The 17,595-nt window shown below is 38.2% G+C and overlaps 1 protein-coding gene across 8 annotated transcripts in view; it reads left to right on the top strand.

The window, feature by feature from the left end:
* Positions 1-17,595, top strand: part of PLCB1 (phospholipase C beta 1) — a 683,394-nt gene that overhangs the window by 454,585 nt on the left and 211,214 nt on the right. For all 8 annotated transcript variants that reach the window (XM_064572834.1, XM_045885403.2, XM_064572835.1 and 5 more), the window contains 4 exons: positions 6,872-6,951; positions 8,762-8,815; positions 9,894-9,969; positions 16,943-17,043. In XM_064572834.1, coding sequence (XP_064428904.1) covers positions 6,872-6,951; positions 8,762-8,815; positions 9,894-9,969; positions 16,943-17,043 — 311 coding nt within the window. The remainder of the gene's footprint in view (positions 1-6,871; positions 6,952-8,761; positions 8,816-9,893; positions 9,970-16,942; positions 17,044-17,595) is intronic.

Genomic DNA, 17,595 nt, shown 5'->3' with positions numbered 1-17,595 from the left:
TCAGGTCACAGCCACGATCTGGGTGGGTGCCTTGCAAGCCACGATGCCCCGGGCACCATTTATAACACAAAGCCACCGTGTGGCACTTTGTTTCTCTCAATAGGAATGATACTGAACCACAATCCTGTGCTGAACCTCAAACCTCAAACAAAAACTCTCCCCTTTTTAAAGACAATAAGCACAAATACCTTAAAAGTGTGTTAAGAATGTTAAGAGGAAATTTGCAGAAAAGAAAAAGTGGAACAGGCCCGACATATATAAAATGATGCTCAACTCTGCTGGTAAGTCAGGGATGCCTTTTTTTTTTTAAAGATTTTATTTATTTATTTGACAGAGAGAGACACAGCGAGAGAGGGAACACAAGCAGGGGCAGAGGGAGAGGGAGAAGCAGGCTTTCCGCAGAGCAGGGAGCCCGATGCGGGGCTCGATCCCAGGACCCTGGGATCATGTCCTGAGCCGAAGGCAGACACTTAACGACTGAGCCACTCCAGGTGCCCAGGGATGCCTATTAAGACCACTGCAAGATCCACATTGCATCCATCAGATTTGTCAACATTTTCTGGAAGTCTGATAATGGCAAGTGTTTTTGAGAATATGATAGAATGCAAGCTCTCCTACACTGCCAATGGGAACTTGGCGTCCTTCCCACTTTGATGAGCAAGTATCAGCATCGGATACTGATGAAGATACATGGATTCTAAGAATTAATGATATTCACCCTAGAGAATCTCCCAGATGTGATTAGGGCAACAGGAAGTAAGTTTATGCAAACCAGACTTTCTGGAGGAAGAAACCATAAATGTTCATCAATAAAATAATGAATTAATAAACTACATTCCTATAGTGGAATAGCATAATAGTTAAAATTAATTAACTAGACCCACACGTAGAAGCAAGGATACATTTAAAGGTATAATGTTGGTTGCAAATAACCATTGGCCAAAGATGCATACAGTATGATATGATTTATGTACTATTTTAAATATACAGGAGTCCATCCATACCAAGGACCAGCAAACTTTTTTCTGTAAAGGGCCAGATAGTAAATACTTTGCCCTTTTGGCTCTCTTGCAACCACTCAACTCTGCCATTATAGCCCAAAAGCAGCCACAGACAATATGTAAATGAACAAGCATAGCTATATTTCAATAAAACTTTATTTACAAAAACAGGTGACAGGCTGGATTTAGCCCTCAATCCTTAGTTTGCTGAATCCTGATCTATACCACATGAAAATAGATTGGTATTGATATCTACCTTTTGAGATAGAACCTGCTCCTGGAGAAAGGGAGAAAAATGGGATCAGGGAGAAACATTCTATGCACAGCATAGAATTAATCTGCACTGCTACATCCTAAGGATATAATTTTTAAAAAGTACTAAAGTAAATATGGTGCAATGTGGACATTTATTACATTTTGATCTGTGTTAGTTACACTATTCTCTGTATTTCTATGTATAAGAGAAATACAGAATAGTGAAAGAAAAGAAAGGTAAAATAAAGACACTGAAATATTAAAGGTAACATAAATGAGAACAATGGGAAGGAGAAAAGTCTGCAAGAATTCTATTTCTTCCAGAAGACTCTGTCTCTGTCTGTATACCCCCTTGCAGTGACAAGTTAAACCAAGAAGTTAAGAGGCCTGAATGCCAATGGGAAAAATTTCTCTCTGTTCTCAGAACTAGTCATCATGGTTGAACTGCTGCATGATTGGCATTTGGATCTAGGGCAAGGGTCGAGCATGTTGTGATTGAATCTCTCTTTACATTGGTTAAGGCAAGTGTGAATAGAAATTGTGACCTACCTCTATCAAAGTTCCAAGACTTTAGACTTACATTTTGTGACTGACCTCACCCCCTCTCCATTTTATCTCTTCTAACGTCATCCTTACAACATGTTGTTAAGGTGTTTACTTCATAAACTCCATAGTTTGCTTCATCATCATCGTACAACAGTAAGGTGTATAGATCCCATCAGCAAACGTCCTGGATTCAAATCTCAGGTGTGCCTATAATGAGCTGTGTGACCCTATGCCAGTTAGTGAATGCCTCTGTGCCTCAGCTTTCTCATTTATATAAATGGGGTGCTAATAACAGAATTTATCTCGTAGAGTAGTTGTGAGGTTTCAACGAGTTAATTATTTGCCAAATACCTAGAACAATGACTAGCCCGTCGTAAGTGCTGAGTCCATGTTTTATACAGAATACAGTGAAGTGGATTTACTTATCTTTTTTATCTTGTTGAACTGTATTAGCCACCCTAAAATTTTCTAGAACAAAATGAGAGAGTGCACAGTATCTGAGAGTACAGGGTTTGGAGCCCAAGAAACCAGTGATTTAATCCCAAATTGTGACTTTTATCAGCTCTGAGAATATAAATAAATCTTAAGTGCTTTGAAACTTGGAATCCTCCTCTGTAAAATGAGACTAATAACAGTACCTAACTCCTAGAGAATTGTTGTAAGAACTAATTAAGTGATCGGATGCAAAGGACTTAGGTCAGTGCAGAGTAAACACTCAAACAATACCTCTGAGAGTAATTGACAATTGTGAAACAATTGTTGGCGGTATTAAGCAAACACATAAATCCTGTGCCAAGAATGGTGGAACCGAAGTGGCTTTAGAAATAAAAGTGCGTTGGGGCGCGTGGGTGGTTCAGCTGGTTAAGCGGCTGCCTTCGGCTCAGGTCATGATCCTGGAGTCCCGGGATCGAGTCCCGCATCGGGCTCCCTGCTCGGCAGGGAGTCTGCTTCTCCCTCTGACCCTCCTCCCTCTCATGCTCTTTGTCTCTCATTCTCTCTCTCTCAAATAAATAAATAAAATCTTAAAAAAAAAAAAAAAGAAATAAAAGTGCGTTGACTTTTCGACCTGGTAGGAAAACTTGGGATCTATAATGGTGTCAAGCCCGGCATCTCAGTAAGTGTGCCCTCATCCGCGTGGTGAGGGAATTGCACAAACGGTCTTGCAGATGTTAAGGCACAAACATGTGCCCTTAAACTCCAGATGAAATTCCATGGAAGTTGACCTTCAGATATGTTTTCTCTCATTCAGGTCTCTGTTATCCCCTGTGTGCAAAAAGATTGATCATAAAACAGAAAATGTCATTTAAGAAGCTTCAGGGTTGAAATAGTAGAAGCAGAGCCAAGCTTAGTGGTAATCATCAGAATCTTGTCTATCAAAGTAGAAAAACCAACCCTCCAGATTGAAATAAGAAGCTGTCCTTCCAGTGCCAAACTCATCAGGGCAGAGCATTGGATGTATGAGAATCCTGCCAGGGTGGGATTGGTCTATCCTGCCGCAAAGCATATGCCATAATCTCTGGATGAGCCGAGGCTACTTTAAGCTGCTCTGGCCACAGTTTTTTAGCCATGTTGTTCTTAATGCAGCTGTGAGAACCTTTTGTAACCAAAATAAGTTCTTTATTTGCTTGGGGATCAAGCAGACAAAGATTAGAATAATGTTTCCTAAACCAGGCCCTGGCACACCTTGCTACTCAAAATGCTGTTCCTGGCCCAGCAGCATGCTCAAACAAACATTAATATTAAAAAAAAAAATACAAAGTTTTCTTAAAAAATACGTGGATTCTGAGTCCAAAGATCTGGTGTGGAGCTTAAAGTCCTACATTTCTACCAAACTTTCCATCAGTGCTGTAAGTCTACTCTAAAACCTTGCTGCTCCTAGCATGGTTCAGCAGACTTCACTTGGGATGCACATTCTCTGTCCCCTCTCCAGACTTCCTGAATCATCATCTGCATTTCAGCAAGACCCTCCACTCCCTCCTGCCCCCAGCAGTTTCTATGTACATGAAAGATTCAGAAGCACTGCTCTAGAACATATGGGAATCCATTCCCTCAAGGCTTTGGTTGCACAATGTACCCAAAAGTCCTGAGATATGGTATCCTGCTATAGTAAACTCTAGAGGGCTCTGCCTGTGTCCCTTCCAGTCCTTTTCCACTTTCATACACAATGCTTTCACTTCCAACAGCCAGGACCCTTGTCTCTTTGGTGGCTGCTCCCTCTGGATCTGGAACCCCCTTTGCCTACTATCAAAGAAACCAGGAAGTGCCTGGGGATTCCATCCCCTCCACTAGCCCTTAACCAAGAATAACAGGCACAGGCATTACCACACTCCAGCTCCCTTGTTCTTCATCAAAAACTCAACTTTGATGTGTGGTCTATATCAGGATGGAGAAAGCCAAAGTTACCATCTGCCTTCTTCCTTCTTCCTTCAACCTTTCTACCCCCAATCCTGCTCAGTCCCCTATAAAGGTGCCAGAAAACCCTTCATAATAAACCCTTCTTCATAAATCCTTGTCTCAGGGTCTGCTCCTGGGGAAACCAAAGTAAGACACATGTTGTTTTAGCTCAATGTGATATAGACTGAGACCAGTACCCAAGCAAGAGTAGGGTGATTTCTAAAGTTCCCTTGGTCATTGCATTAGTCCCTGAATCTTTGATGTAGCCTGGGTCAGATCTTTTGAACATCTCAAAAGGCTGCAGGAAGCCAGTGAATTCTAGGAATTCCACACTTGGAAATTTAGATGCTCACATTCTGAGAATGTGATGAAAATAAATTACACTTGACTTGCTGAATGAGCTAACTGTGGCTATGTGGTAAAGGTGGTGATGATGCTGTCCTTCAACTGGTTTGATAAAGGACCCATAAAAAGAGCTAAGGATCTAGAAGACCTGACCAAATGCTGCAGCCACAGCCACCAGCTACCTGTGGCTAACTGAGTACCTGGAAGGTTGCCAAAGCCAACTGAGATGGGCTGTAAGTGTAAAACCCATACCTCACTTTAAAGACTAGGCACTGGTGGTGGGTGTTGAGGAGGGCACATTCTGCATGGAACACTGGGTGTTATGCACAAACAATGAATCATGGAACACTTCATCTAGAACTAATGATGTAATGTATGGGGATAAAAAAATAAATAAAAAAAAATAAAGACTAGGCACATAAAAAGAATACAAAATATCTCAATTTTATGTTGAGTACATGATTAGTAATGTTTATGAAATATTAGCTAAAAATATATATATATTAAAACTAGTTTCACCTGTTTACTTCTACTTTTTTAATGTGGCTACTAGAAATTTTTAAATTATATATGTAGCTCACATGGTATTTCTATTGGGCTGGGTATAATAGAGACCTTACCTTTTGACCTGAAAGGTCAGACCCAGTTTAAATTTCCCCAACTCTTCATAATGCCTTCACTGTACCTATTTCAGGTGTGGAATTGACCCCCAGTAAACATACAAAATGGTAAAGTTCCCATCGAGGTAGGAATGTCTAAAGTTTGACCCTTAGCTCAGAAACTATTATACCAGAAACATACTATAAAAACCAGAGCTAGTAGTTAGTCTTAGTTTAAAATGATCAGACTTGAGGAAATTTATTTTAAAGCTGTTAAAAAGTTATTCCAATGCTTTTGTGCTCATACATAAAGTGTGGTGGTCAGTTCTTTTGCTTCACTCACAATTACTCTGTGCTGTGATCTTCCAAGCCCTCCACCAATAGTGTATAGAGGTCAAGGCCCCCAAAATTTTCTCCTAAACTGGGACAGCTTCTTAACTGAGTTCCTTCTTTTTGGTTTCTCAGCTTCAACTCCATCCTCCAAATGGCCACCAGATAATCTCCCTACACACAATCTGGCCTCAGCTCTCCTCATCTCTCACCCAAAAATGGGCCTTCAGTAATTTCACATTTCTTGCTAAATTATCTCCAGATACCTCAACAGACTTAAATGCTCTCCATACTCTGCCCCCAACTCTACTTTTCTCATTGCAACTCACCTTCTTTTTTCCAATTCCTATTAAACTCCTCCCCATTCCCTCTGAGTCCTACTCTGTGTGCTTACCTCTGGTTTTTCTCCCAGTTTTCTTTGCTTAGAATTCCCTCTTCCCTCCTTCAGCACTCTATACCCCAAGTCCTACCTCAAATGTCACTGTGTTACATGATGGTATATTATCAGTGCCTTAAGTCAGGAGGCAAAACACAGAAGGCCAACAAAACAACAGCAGAAATAATACAATGAGATGGAAAAGCTGTTGAATTAAAAAACATGGTTTCTTAGCTCTCTTGTCTTCTCTTAAAGAATGGGGGGGGGCAAGACATTAATTTTGTGTTCAAAACCATCACTCAAAATGGAACTTCAACTTTTTGTGTGGATTTGCTCTTTTCCATTTTCTTGGAAGCCAAGTGAGATCACTGGTGAGTGGTTTGAGGTAGGGATTAAGATTAGGGGAGTAGTGAGGGACTGACAGAATTGGGAGAGTGTGACATTGTGACTGCAAATGGTTTCAAGAACTTCTAGAACTGTAATTAATATTTAAAGGTTCCCTGGTATAGCTGCTTTGGCTTGAGTAGTAAAGCAGGAAGATTACATCTGCAGGTGTACTGAAAATATATTTGACTGTATTTTCAACTTTTCTATAACTCTTTATTTATAATGCTAGGAAAGTAGTAAAAAATACTTGTTTACTGAAAGGCAATCTGCCAGTTCCCTATAAATAAGGATTTTTAAAAGCAGACAAAATTTTGTTTATGTGTAAAGAACATTTCCTTAGAAAGGAGCAGTAACTCGGGGACTTGAATTTAATTATGTCATTTTTACAAAAGAAAGAAAGAAAGATCGAGGGAGGGAGGGAAAGAAGGAAGAAAGGAAGAGAGGGAAGGAGAGAGAGAGAGAGAAAGAAAGAAAGAAAAAAGAAAGAGAAAAAAAGAAAGAAAAAGAAAAGAAAGACAAAAAAATCCCTTAGGCATACAAATTGAACTAATTTGCCCTTCCTGGTAGCCTAGCTAAAAACATGTGTCTAATGACTGGAGAGTATTTAAGCTAATGCAAGTGTGATTTACATCTTTCAGGAATGGACAAATGAGGTTTTCAGTTTGGCAACAAACCTGCTGGCCCAAAACATGTCAAGAGACGCATTTCTGGAAAAAGCGTAAGTAGCTCTAATTTTATTACTAAGGGTGTTGCTTCTTCTGAGTCAGTTTCCTTTCTCCTTTGTGAGTCTTTTGTTTATGCTGCACCGGCTTCGCACATTGATAAACATAAACTTCCCTTTGGGATTTGTTAGAGAACTGATACCTCCACTGTTTGGAATTGGAAAACTTTCAAGACAGATCGCTCTTTTCCTCCGAGCTGCACATCCGTGTTAGGCTGAGCTCCTCTGAATGTCAGTGTCTTTGACACACTATAAGGAGACACGTCCAAATCCCGGCAGCTGTGCTCAGAACCAAAAATTATTAATTTCAGAGAGCCCTTTGCTTCTACATAGGCCTGTGTCATATCAATTATTAATCTGACAAAGGGAAAGAAGAACATACGGTACTCATTTCTCTCCAGTCTTAGATCTCTGATAGATGCTATAATAACTTCCCTGCCTGCTTAAATCAATAGGCTGATGTCCTGAATCCTGCCCTTTAGACCATCACAGAAAGTGTTAGGAAGAAAAGAGAAAAAGATGTGGAGGGAGGCACAGAGTGAAAACGAGAAGGACTGAGAAGCAAAACAGGATTACCCAATCACTCTGGAATTACACAGTCTTTCTAAAAATAATTTGACCAAGGAAAATAATGATTTTTGCCAAACGAGAAGCAAGGAGAGCTGGCTGCATTCACTTTGGAAGCTATGGATGGCCAGGAGGTTGGGAAGCCTTGAAATCAAAACCACAAGTGGAAACATTACTAGTCTTCTATTTTACTACCTTTCTCTTTTTCCTCTTCTTCTGTAAGACATACCCATCATTCGAGACCTAAGACTCCAGCCTACATTTCTTTATTACTCTTCTGTGAATTCCTTTTACTGTTAGTATTCCATAGGTCTTCACTTAAATGTTTTTTTCATGTGATCATCTCCTCTTTAGTTTGTCACCTTGAAGACCCTTCTAATGCCTCCCCCTACCCCCTTCCTTTCTTCTTTCTTTTTACTGACTCTGATCTCTCCATCCTTCAACTAACAGACATTTCTAGAACATCTGTTGTGCCAGGTGATATTAGTGGAAGGGGACACGGAGATAAAGAAGACGTCTTATCTGGAATGTTGCATGTTATAGCCAGTAAACCTCTCTTTGGCTAATCATTATCTATTGCAAATGTCCCTTTCCAACAAGTGTCTCCCTACGAATAGCTGCTATGGACATTCTAGAACATGCCTTTTGATGAATCCGTTATAAGCCTTTCTGCTACCTCTACATCTAGATGGGGGATTGATGGGTCATATGCAGTTTCCTAAAGTGGTAATCCCAATCCACACACCCATCAGCAGCGTTTGAAATTTCTGTTGCTCTGTCTCTCTATCCACATGCCCAAAAGCAGTCGAAGAGAGAAATGCAGTAGTTATATTGACACAGTCAAATACTTTGCAATGAGAGTGAATGATCCACAGCTATAAGCAAAAAATGAGGATGGATATCAAAAACATAATATGGAATGAAAGAAGCCAGACACAAAAGGATGTGATTCCATTTATATAAAGTGCAAAACCAGCCAAAAAGAAATGCAGGTTGTTTGAAGTCAGAATAATGGTTCCCTTTGTGGGCCTGGCTCTGGAAAGGGGCATGAGAGGGGCTTTTGGGATGCTGCTAAAGGGAGAAGGTTCTATTTCTTGATTCGAGTGCCGACTGCAGAGGCCTGGACAGTTTGTTGAGATTCAGCAACCGGTTCATACGCATGAACACTTTTCTATATATTTTATTCTTTAATAGACAGCTTTTTAAAGATTAAACACTTTCTTTTCTGTTTCTCCAACAGCTATACTAAGCTTAAGCTGCAAGTCACTCCAGAAGGGCGCATTCCTCTCAAAAAGTAAGCTACGGGAGCATTTCCCAGTCAGTGTTCATGTTCTTTTCTCAAAGATTTGACTCTGTGCCATGGCTCTGTTTTGTTTCCCCACTGGCCCAAGTGGGAGCCTGAGAATGCATGGTAACCCCGTTCTCCCTCACGCCCCATGTTCACATCAATGCAGCTGGTTTCCTCAGAGATTTTACTGTGGCATCATTTTCAAGAAAAACAAAGCAGGAAGAGGGGGGAAGGGGTGGGGGAAACTTACTGTTAAACCCAAAAGGCCTTTAAGATTCAGATCTGTTCTAGGAATGGCAATTGGGCGACTTCAGTGTCTCTTTCTACCAAGATGATGCTAGCCTTGAAGGAGGGGCTGCAAACTCAAATGTCAACAGAAACCGGTCAGGGAATTTAGGGGATGAAGCAAGCCAGGAGCCCGAAGAACTGGAGTGAAACCCCATCTGGAGGAGACAATGACAATTCAACTCTACCACAATCCTTGTGGGACTGGTGGGCTCTGGACGCTAGATTTTGTCATGTTTTGATAGAACCCATAAATTCAAATTCTTATATTCAATTCTATTTTTAATATAATACTTAAACTCTATTTGTCAATAAATTGACCACTTTTTTATTGAAGTATAGCTGATACACATAAATTTTCTTTTTTAGAATGCATCCTTAATCTTTACCCTTTGACCTACTAGCTACTTGTAGGCTCCTGTTCATTGCAATATTAAATTATTATTAATAATAGTAGTAATTACTTGTTTCTTCATAATGTCAATAATGTAAACCTTTAGAGCAATAGGTAGCAGCAAGGAGACCGAGTTATCAAGGATGTATTTTAGTGCTTACTCTTAGAGGCTATTTAGGACAATGTTTTTTAATTGGGTCATCACCTTTGCCTCAAGATGTTGATTTTATATTAAACATCTTCATTTTAAAAAGCACATACATAGATCTTTTAGAACCTATATGCAGATGCATGGAACAGTGGATATCTTGAATGACAAAAGGGTTTGATTCAATGGGATACTGTCGGTTGGTATCATCTATAAACCTATGATCCATAACTCACTGTTGTGATTTCACTTCACAGCATATACCGCTTGTTCTCAGCAGACCGGAAGCGAGTCGAAACTGCTTTAGAGGCTTGTAGTCTTCCATCTTCAAGGGTGAGCATGTTGCTTTTCTAAAATTAGCACTACTAAATAGCTGTGAATAATTATACTGAAATATAACTTGCCCCCATATTACCCAAACACTTTTTTATATTAAGAAGACCATAGGACTCACTTGTTAATATTTACAATGTATGGGGCCACCATAATTATATTTTCTTTCATTCCCATAAACCCAATATGTTGATCTAGAAAGACCCTTGTTCTTTGTAAATAATGATTTTTAAGAACCATCTAATATAAAAAGGTATTGACCAAAATGTATTATTGTTAAGAATTTAAACTTCTCCTTAATAACAAATCCTTTGTTGATGTCCCTGGAGATGTTAGCTAATAATTATGGATTATGGTTAGGAAGATATTTGAAATATCCATTTCATCGCATTCCATCCTTTTTAAATGTCTAGTTTTAAGAGGTATAAGTTAATACGCAATTAACATGGTAACACATGTTTAGACATAACTATGTTGACATACTCTGCAGGGCTGTGCTCACAAAGTTTTTGCTGGGAGGAGTGCAGGCTCAGTTTGGAGACCCCCTACTTTGCTCATATTGTGGTAAAGTGGATGAGAGGAAAACCACGTATCATGCTTTTTTTTTAGGCCCAACACATTGGAGGCACCCATGTATGTTGCCCACACAAATTAATTTGCCTTCATTTCAATGCATTTCTATATAACTGCCTCTAAAATTATTTGTTACCGTCGTTTCTAGGAGATCGGAGTCTGTTGTATAAAACATTTTTCTCAGGCTATATGCAGAACTCGTCTCTCCATTGCAAATTATTTTTATCCCAGTATCTAAGCAACAAGTAAGCTCTTTCCCAAGGATAACACTTATACTATAGGGAGAAACTTTGAGCCTCTTGGAACACTCTGGCAATGTTCAAGTTGCATTGAATGAAGTTAAGAAGCCATTGCTAAACTTATCATTAGTTTATGAAAAAGTATTGAGTGCTATTACTAAATTTGTCAGCCCATTTTTGTTGTGAATACTTTTCAGAAAAGTGAAGTTTATTAAGGACTTTGGTAGGTAACGGAGAGAAATGAAAGAGTTCTCCCCCACTCTGAGTTTCCTGTTATAGGTAGAAAAGGCTGGTGATGCTGCCAACACTGGACAGAGCCACAGAGAGGCTCCCCCAAACAATTTAACCTTCACTTTCATAAGCAAAATAAAATGACCAAACTTATTATTGCTCTTTCTTAGATGCTCTGGGGTAGGATAGATATGCCAGTTAAGGTCCCATTGTTTGCTCAACAAATATTTCTTGAGCTCTTACTCAGGCACTGAGAATGGGGTAGTGAACAAAATATAGTCCCAAGATTCAAGGACCACAGAGTTTCTGCGGGCTCTCCTCAAACATGTGGACCAACACAAGTGTAAATGGGGGGTGGGGTGGGGAGTGGTGCCATGAGCAAAAGGAGTAGAGTGCTGCCATTGTGAATAAGAGAGGGTCATTCCAGAAAAAGAAAACAATGTGTGCAAAGCCCTGAGGCTGGAAAGAATTTACTGGTCTGAGTAACAAAAAAAACTCTGCATTTAAGCATAAAAAGAAAGCTTGAGAGATGAATTTAGAAAGACATGAAAAGAATATTTTTCCTCTGCAATTCCTCCTGATTTTACCTTTACTGGATAACATCTTATGACTATAATGACCAAAAATTTTAACCTATTATAAATCTAGCTAAGGGAAAGAAAGAATAGAAAATGAAGCTGACTAGAAAATCAAATCCATCAACCAATTCTCTGTAAATGGCAATTTTCTAAACAATTGGATTCTGACAATTCAGTCAATAAATATAAATTGAGTTTTTACAATCCACTATGTCTATTACAGGTTCATGCTTTCAGACCAATATCAACTGGAGACATTCTTAAAAGAAAATAAGATTCAAATAACAGGAGTTATGTTTAAATTGAAAAAAAAAATTATCTTTAGTAATTTAGATGTTATAATTTTCTGAAAACAAATTGGAGATTTTTAAAAGAACAGAATCAACCTCCATCATGAAGTCTTGAAAGATCATTATTCATAGTAAAGTATACTTTACTTGGAGGACTGACGATTTGTAGAATTAGGATGCTTTCTAAAGATCTAAAAACCAAAGATAATTTCAGGGCTAGGAAGTAAATGTTTCCCTAAACTGCCTGTATTTTAAATCCGTGTTGTAATTTCAAATCTACAGAACAGAGGTTCTAGAAAGTATCCACTAATTAGGAAAAAGATTCTGAATACACTGACAAGAGGTGTTTTAAACACTACACAGAAGAAAAGGTTACATAAATGGTAGATAGCGCTGTATATCTGGGAGCCTCATTTCATAGCCAGTGGTCGTTCAGACTAGATTGAATTGTGTTCTGTAAATAGATACATTACCAGAAACACAGTGGATATCCTGTTGAGATTTTTTAAACATTATCTTTGTGCACATTGTTAGGGATAATTAATGCACTTGAAGTTGTATCCTGGCCAACACGATCTGCTGGAATAACACATTCCTTTAGAGGGTACTCCTTTAGAGATTACAGTTGCTTGCCAAAGTTACCTTAATTGTTAAAAAGTAGCACTGTATCTAAAAAGAGAGAAAAAGCAATTACTGTCCTTCTATTAATAATCCAAACATATTTTCCAGGGAGACCTTCGGAGACCTTTCCATATTCAGAAAATTACCATTTTACCCACAAATTTTCTGAGAACTGAAAGTAGTTTACTTGTACCAAATTGCCTTTGATTTCAGGCTTATTAACTTGAAAATAGCTCAGTGACATTTGGAGTTGTGTTATAGTATTACATAGCACTGGCACTTTAATGAACAAGATAGGAATGAATCCATGGACAGTTGACCCCAGAACAACACAGATTTTTAAATCGCACAGGTCCACTTATATGTGGATTTTTTCAGTAAACACAGTACAGTACTGTAAATGTATTTTCTCTTCCTTATGATTTTCTTAATAACATTTTCTTTTCTCTAGGCTATGTTATTCTAAGAATACCATATAGAATATATATAATATACAAAATCTGTGTTAATCGACTACTGATGTTATCAGTAAGGCTCCCAATCAACAGTAGGCTATTAGTAAAGTTTTTGAGGAATCAAAAGTTATACATAGATTTTTGACTGTTTGGCAGAGGGTCAGCACCCCCAAACCTCTGCATTGTTCAAGGGTCAGGTGTATTTGCTTTAAATAATAAGGTTTATTATAGTTATGAACTTATATTTAATACCAAGGAAAACAGTGATTATTCTGGATTTAAAGAATACCATAGGGGCGCCTGGGTGGCTCAGTCGTTAAGCATCTGTCTTCGGCTCAGATCATGGTCCCGGGGTCCTGGGATCGAGCCCCGCGTCGGGCTCCCTGCTCAGAGGAAGTCCGCTTCTCCCTCTCCCTCTTCCCCTGCATGTGTTCCCTCTCTCACTGTGCCTCTCTCTCAAATAAATAAACAAAATCTTTAAAAAAAAAAAAAAAAGAATACCATAGAGGGCACCTGGATGGCTCAGTTGGTTAAGCACCCAACTCTTGGTTTCTGCTCAGGTCATGATTTCAGGGTCGTGAGATCGAGCCCTCCATCAGGCCCTGCGCTCAGCACAGAGTCTGCTTGAGATTCTCTCTCTCTCTCTCCCCCTCTGTCTCTCTCCCTGCTTATGCTCTCTCTCTCTCAAATACATAAATAAATAAATAAAATATTTTTTAAAAAGAGTACCACAAATTTTACTGAGGAATACAATAAATAAAATGTAAAAAAACTTCTCCCAGGATGACTATAATATATTGCCTTTCTCCTATGCCATACACCCAGAATATAAATCAGAAATACAATCATTTATGTAACTGTGACTCCTAACATCACTAATATCAAAATTCTGTCTTTAAACCACACTAAGAATTTGGTGTATTATGAGTAATTTACTTGTAATTATTTCATGTACTCTATGGCCAACTCAATTTTGCCTTACAGATTTAGAACAAAAATACTGAGAATAAGTTGATGTGAACATTTAGTTTGTTGGATTATGTGTGAGTAATGGAATCAAACAACCTAGATTCAAAGCCATAGCAGCTCCATACACAAACACTTGGGACCTTAGACAAGTTTTATAAGCTGCCATGTCCCTAGTGTTTGCATCTGAAAAGGATCACAACCACATAAAGTTGACAAGGGATCAAATGAAAACATGTAAGTAAAGCTCCGCATATCTGGCACACAGTAAGTGCTCAGTAAATCTTAATTATTTTCCTCTGAGTATTTTTCATTTGCATATATGTGGGGTTTTTTTCTCTTTCTTATTTTTAATTTAGCATATGGATATGTCATAACTAGGTCTATGGAATCTGGAAATACAAATGCCATTGGTACTACCATCAAATTTTAAAAGAATCTTTTCCCTTTTGGGATTCTTTGTATCCAAGCATGGAATTGAAGTAACTTCATTTTTAAAGTTTGCCAATACTTTGCAGTTTCTGGAATAAATGAGCCCAATTCAGACTATAATACCCTTCTTAATTGTCCCTACAAAAATTTCTGATAACAATAGCAACAAATAATCACCGATGATCTGTTTTGTATTGGAAGCATGATGTGGTGAGCCAAGTCTTAGACTATAAGACAAAAAACCTTAGGTCAGGTCCCATGTCCTGGGTTCACCAGCAGACGTTGATTGGGTCACTATTATATGCCTGGCAGCATGTTTGTGACACAAAGGAATTTAAGAAGAGATAGTCACTTCACTCAAAAACTCACAGTCTAGTAGAAAATCAGAAATATAAAAAATATGGGGGGAACTGTGTAATAGATGTTATAATAAAAGTATATAAATGCCGATTCTGAGCACAAAAGAAGACTGTGCCATCTTTAGCTAGTGTGGTCAGAAAGGATTACAGAAGAGTATTTGAACATTGAGTATGATCTTTAGAGTGTTGGATTGGGGGTTTCCTCCTGCTCAGATAGGATACAATGAATCTGTTCCATCCACTTCACCAAATCATGAGATCCAGGAAATGAAAATATTTAAATGAGATTTGTGAATTTCAGCCTTGTTTAAGATGTAAGGAATTAGGACTTGTCAATAGATTTTCCACAAATACCTCCCCTATACCCTTTAAGTTCAGCTTTCAATGATGCTCATTTTAACTCATGTCTCCAAAGATATTTCTTCTCCTATTTTCCTACACTGACCCCAAAGGCTTTAGGATAGCCTCATCAGTCAAGTTGGGCAAAGAAAAATGAGACAAAGAAAATCAGCTGTATTGAAGTGGTTTATTTTCTATGTGCTAACATCTAACTGGCAATGAAAATAATATTGTGTTTATTTAGATTATCTCATTAATTTTTCCTCTTTAATAAGAAGTCCTAATTCACAGCTGGTAAATAACCAACAGAGTTTTAGGAAAGCATACTGTTCTATGAAATTATGTATATGGAATCTTATATAAATGACTTCAGTTGAATCTGATATCCTATGGGAATTCTGTCCTATCAACTTCCACCTTTCTCATAAATTACATTTATTTATTTCGTAAATATTTATTGTGGACTTACTGTATGTTACACACTGGAGATCTAGAAGTTAACAAGCAACACACAGGTCCTAGCTTGTGTAGTTCTGCGTGTTAGCAAGAAACAGAACCATACAACTGGGAGCACAATACAATTAGAGTGTTGAAATACCACACCAGTGAAATGTAACAGTAGCCCAGAATGGAAGACAAAACCCAGTTCAGGAAGAAGAGGTTTTAAACTAACACAAGAAGAGAGAAAAAAATAAAAGCTTAGTAAGACCCATGTATAATGATCCTACATTGGACCACTGCTAGGTAATGGACCCTGCTATGTATAGTGCTACACGTGTTGTTTGGTTATCTCAAAATTCTGTTTTGCAAAATAGACTTTAGTCCTGCTCTATAAATGGATTTAGTAAAGGAAATATTATTTTATTCATTCATTCCACAAATATGAGACTCCTGCTGTTTGCCAAGTGGTGAGTTAATTTCTCTTATCTGTTAGCAGGCAGGATACAATTTCAGAGAACAATTTTAGGTATTTCTATAAAAGTACCTTTCAAAACATATGCATATGGTAAAAGGAAGGGTTTTTTTGTTTGTTTGTTTAAGGGCTTGAAAATAAAAATAATTATATAAACACATACCTGAAATAGGAAAACAGCATGAAGAATGTCTTTCCTGTTAACAAAGGCTTGAATACATGCTTCCGGTTTCCATGGCAGCCCGACTAAACAGAAAAATAAGTCACAGAAATGACTTTTTATATCAATGACTTGCTTCCCAAACAGTAAGACCAAGAGGAATCAGTGAGAAATAATGACTAGTGCTGTCCTACTTACAAAAACTGTTCTACAATTTATCAGATTACTTAACCCACAAGGAACATTGTTTGGGAAAAAAAAAAAAAAAAAAAAGGATACAAAATTTGAATTTATGTTTTCATTTTGAAATGTCTATTTCCAGGTCCTTTGCTCTTTTAAAAAAATCATTCAAACATCTGCTAAATAGCACATAAATAATGTGAAAATTCTTCATGCCACTGTACACTGAAAAATCGTTAAAATGGTCAATTTTATGGTATGTGTATTTTATAACGACTGTTTAAAAAGATTAAGACTAAAAAAGAAAAAAACAACCTAAAAGAAATCTGCTATACAGACCCTGGTTTTGCTAGGTCTAACTTACTTAGTAAATATACTTTAAAAACCGCTTTAACATCCCTTTAGACGCAGAAAACTCTTAAGCTTAAATGATAATGAAAAAGCAACAGAAAGTACGGCTTTTGATTCCTCAAAGCCAGTGTCCAAATGAACTCTACAGCTGGCCTCATAGATGTTTTCTGAATGTTTACCCTGACCTCCTGGAGAAAGAGGAAGGGAGAGAGAGACATGAAAAGGAGAGGGGGTAAGCTAGGGAAAGAAAAAGACATTTCACTGACCCTGTTGCTTTATTTCCCAGAACGATTCAATACCTCAAGAAGATTTCACTCCAGAAGTGTACAGAGTTTTCCTGAACAACCTTTGCCCTCGACCTGAAATTGATAACATCTTTTCCGAATTGTAAGAGAACAACACAGCATTTTAACCCACTCTTTTTCAGCTTGCAGGGGTGCTCGGGGTGGCTCTGGCAGGATTTTGAGCAATAGAGGGAGACAGAACTCTTTGGGCACTGTGAATGACAACAATGCTTCTGTGTCATTTGTTGGAGACCATCAACATTCCTACCCGTGAGGTTCAACCACTGCTTTTAATGAGTGGATGTTTGCTATGATTTGTTGCTGGGTGTTGGTGTTTTAGTATCCCCGGGGGGCTCTGTGTGGTTTGAAGATTATGGCTAGAGTAGAGCATCTTGGGTCCATGGAGGTAGACTCATGCAAGATGCAGGAAGAACTCTGACCAGGGGACCAGTCAGGTTATGTCTCGGACACGCATTAGTGAAATGGAAACTCTGGATTGCTAAGAACCCTCCCAGCTGAAAGTCATTTGCTTTTATTTTAGAAAATATATAGACATTCCTTTGGAAAAAAAAAAAAAAAAGAATGAGAAAAAGAAAAGAAACAAACCAAAACACCAGGGCAAATGCAGGGCAGTAGCAATTCACCTTTCCTAGTT

This window comes from Mirounga angustirostris, unplaced genomic scaffold (assembly GCF_029215605.1).
Source record: "Mirounga angustirostris isolate CCGP_5_RB_7025 unplaced genomic scaffold, mMirAng1.0.hap1 SCAF_10, whole genome shotgun sequence".
NCBI lineage: Eukaryota > Metazoa > Chordata > Mammalia > Carnivora > Phocidae > Mirounga > Mirounga angustirostris.
This window is presented reverse-complemented; position numbering and strand designations above follow the sequence as displayed.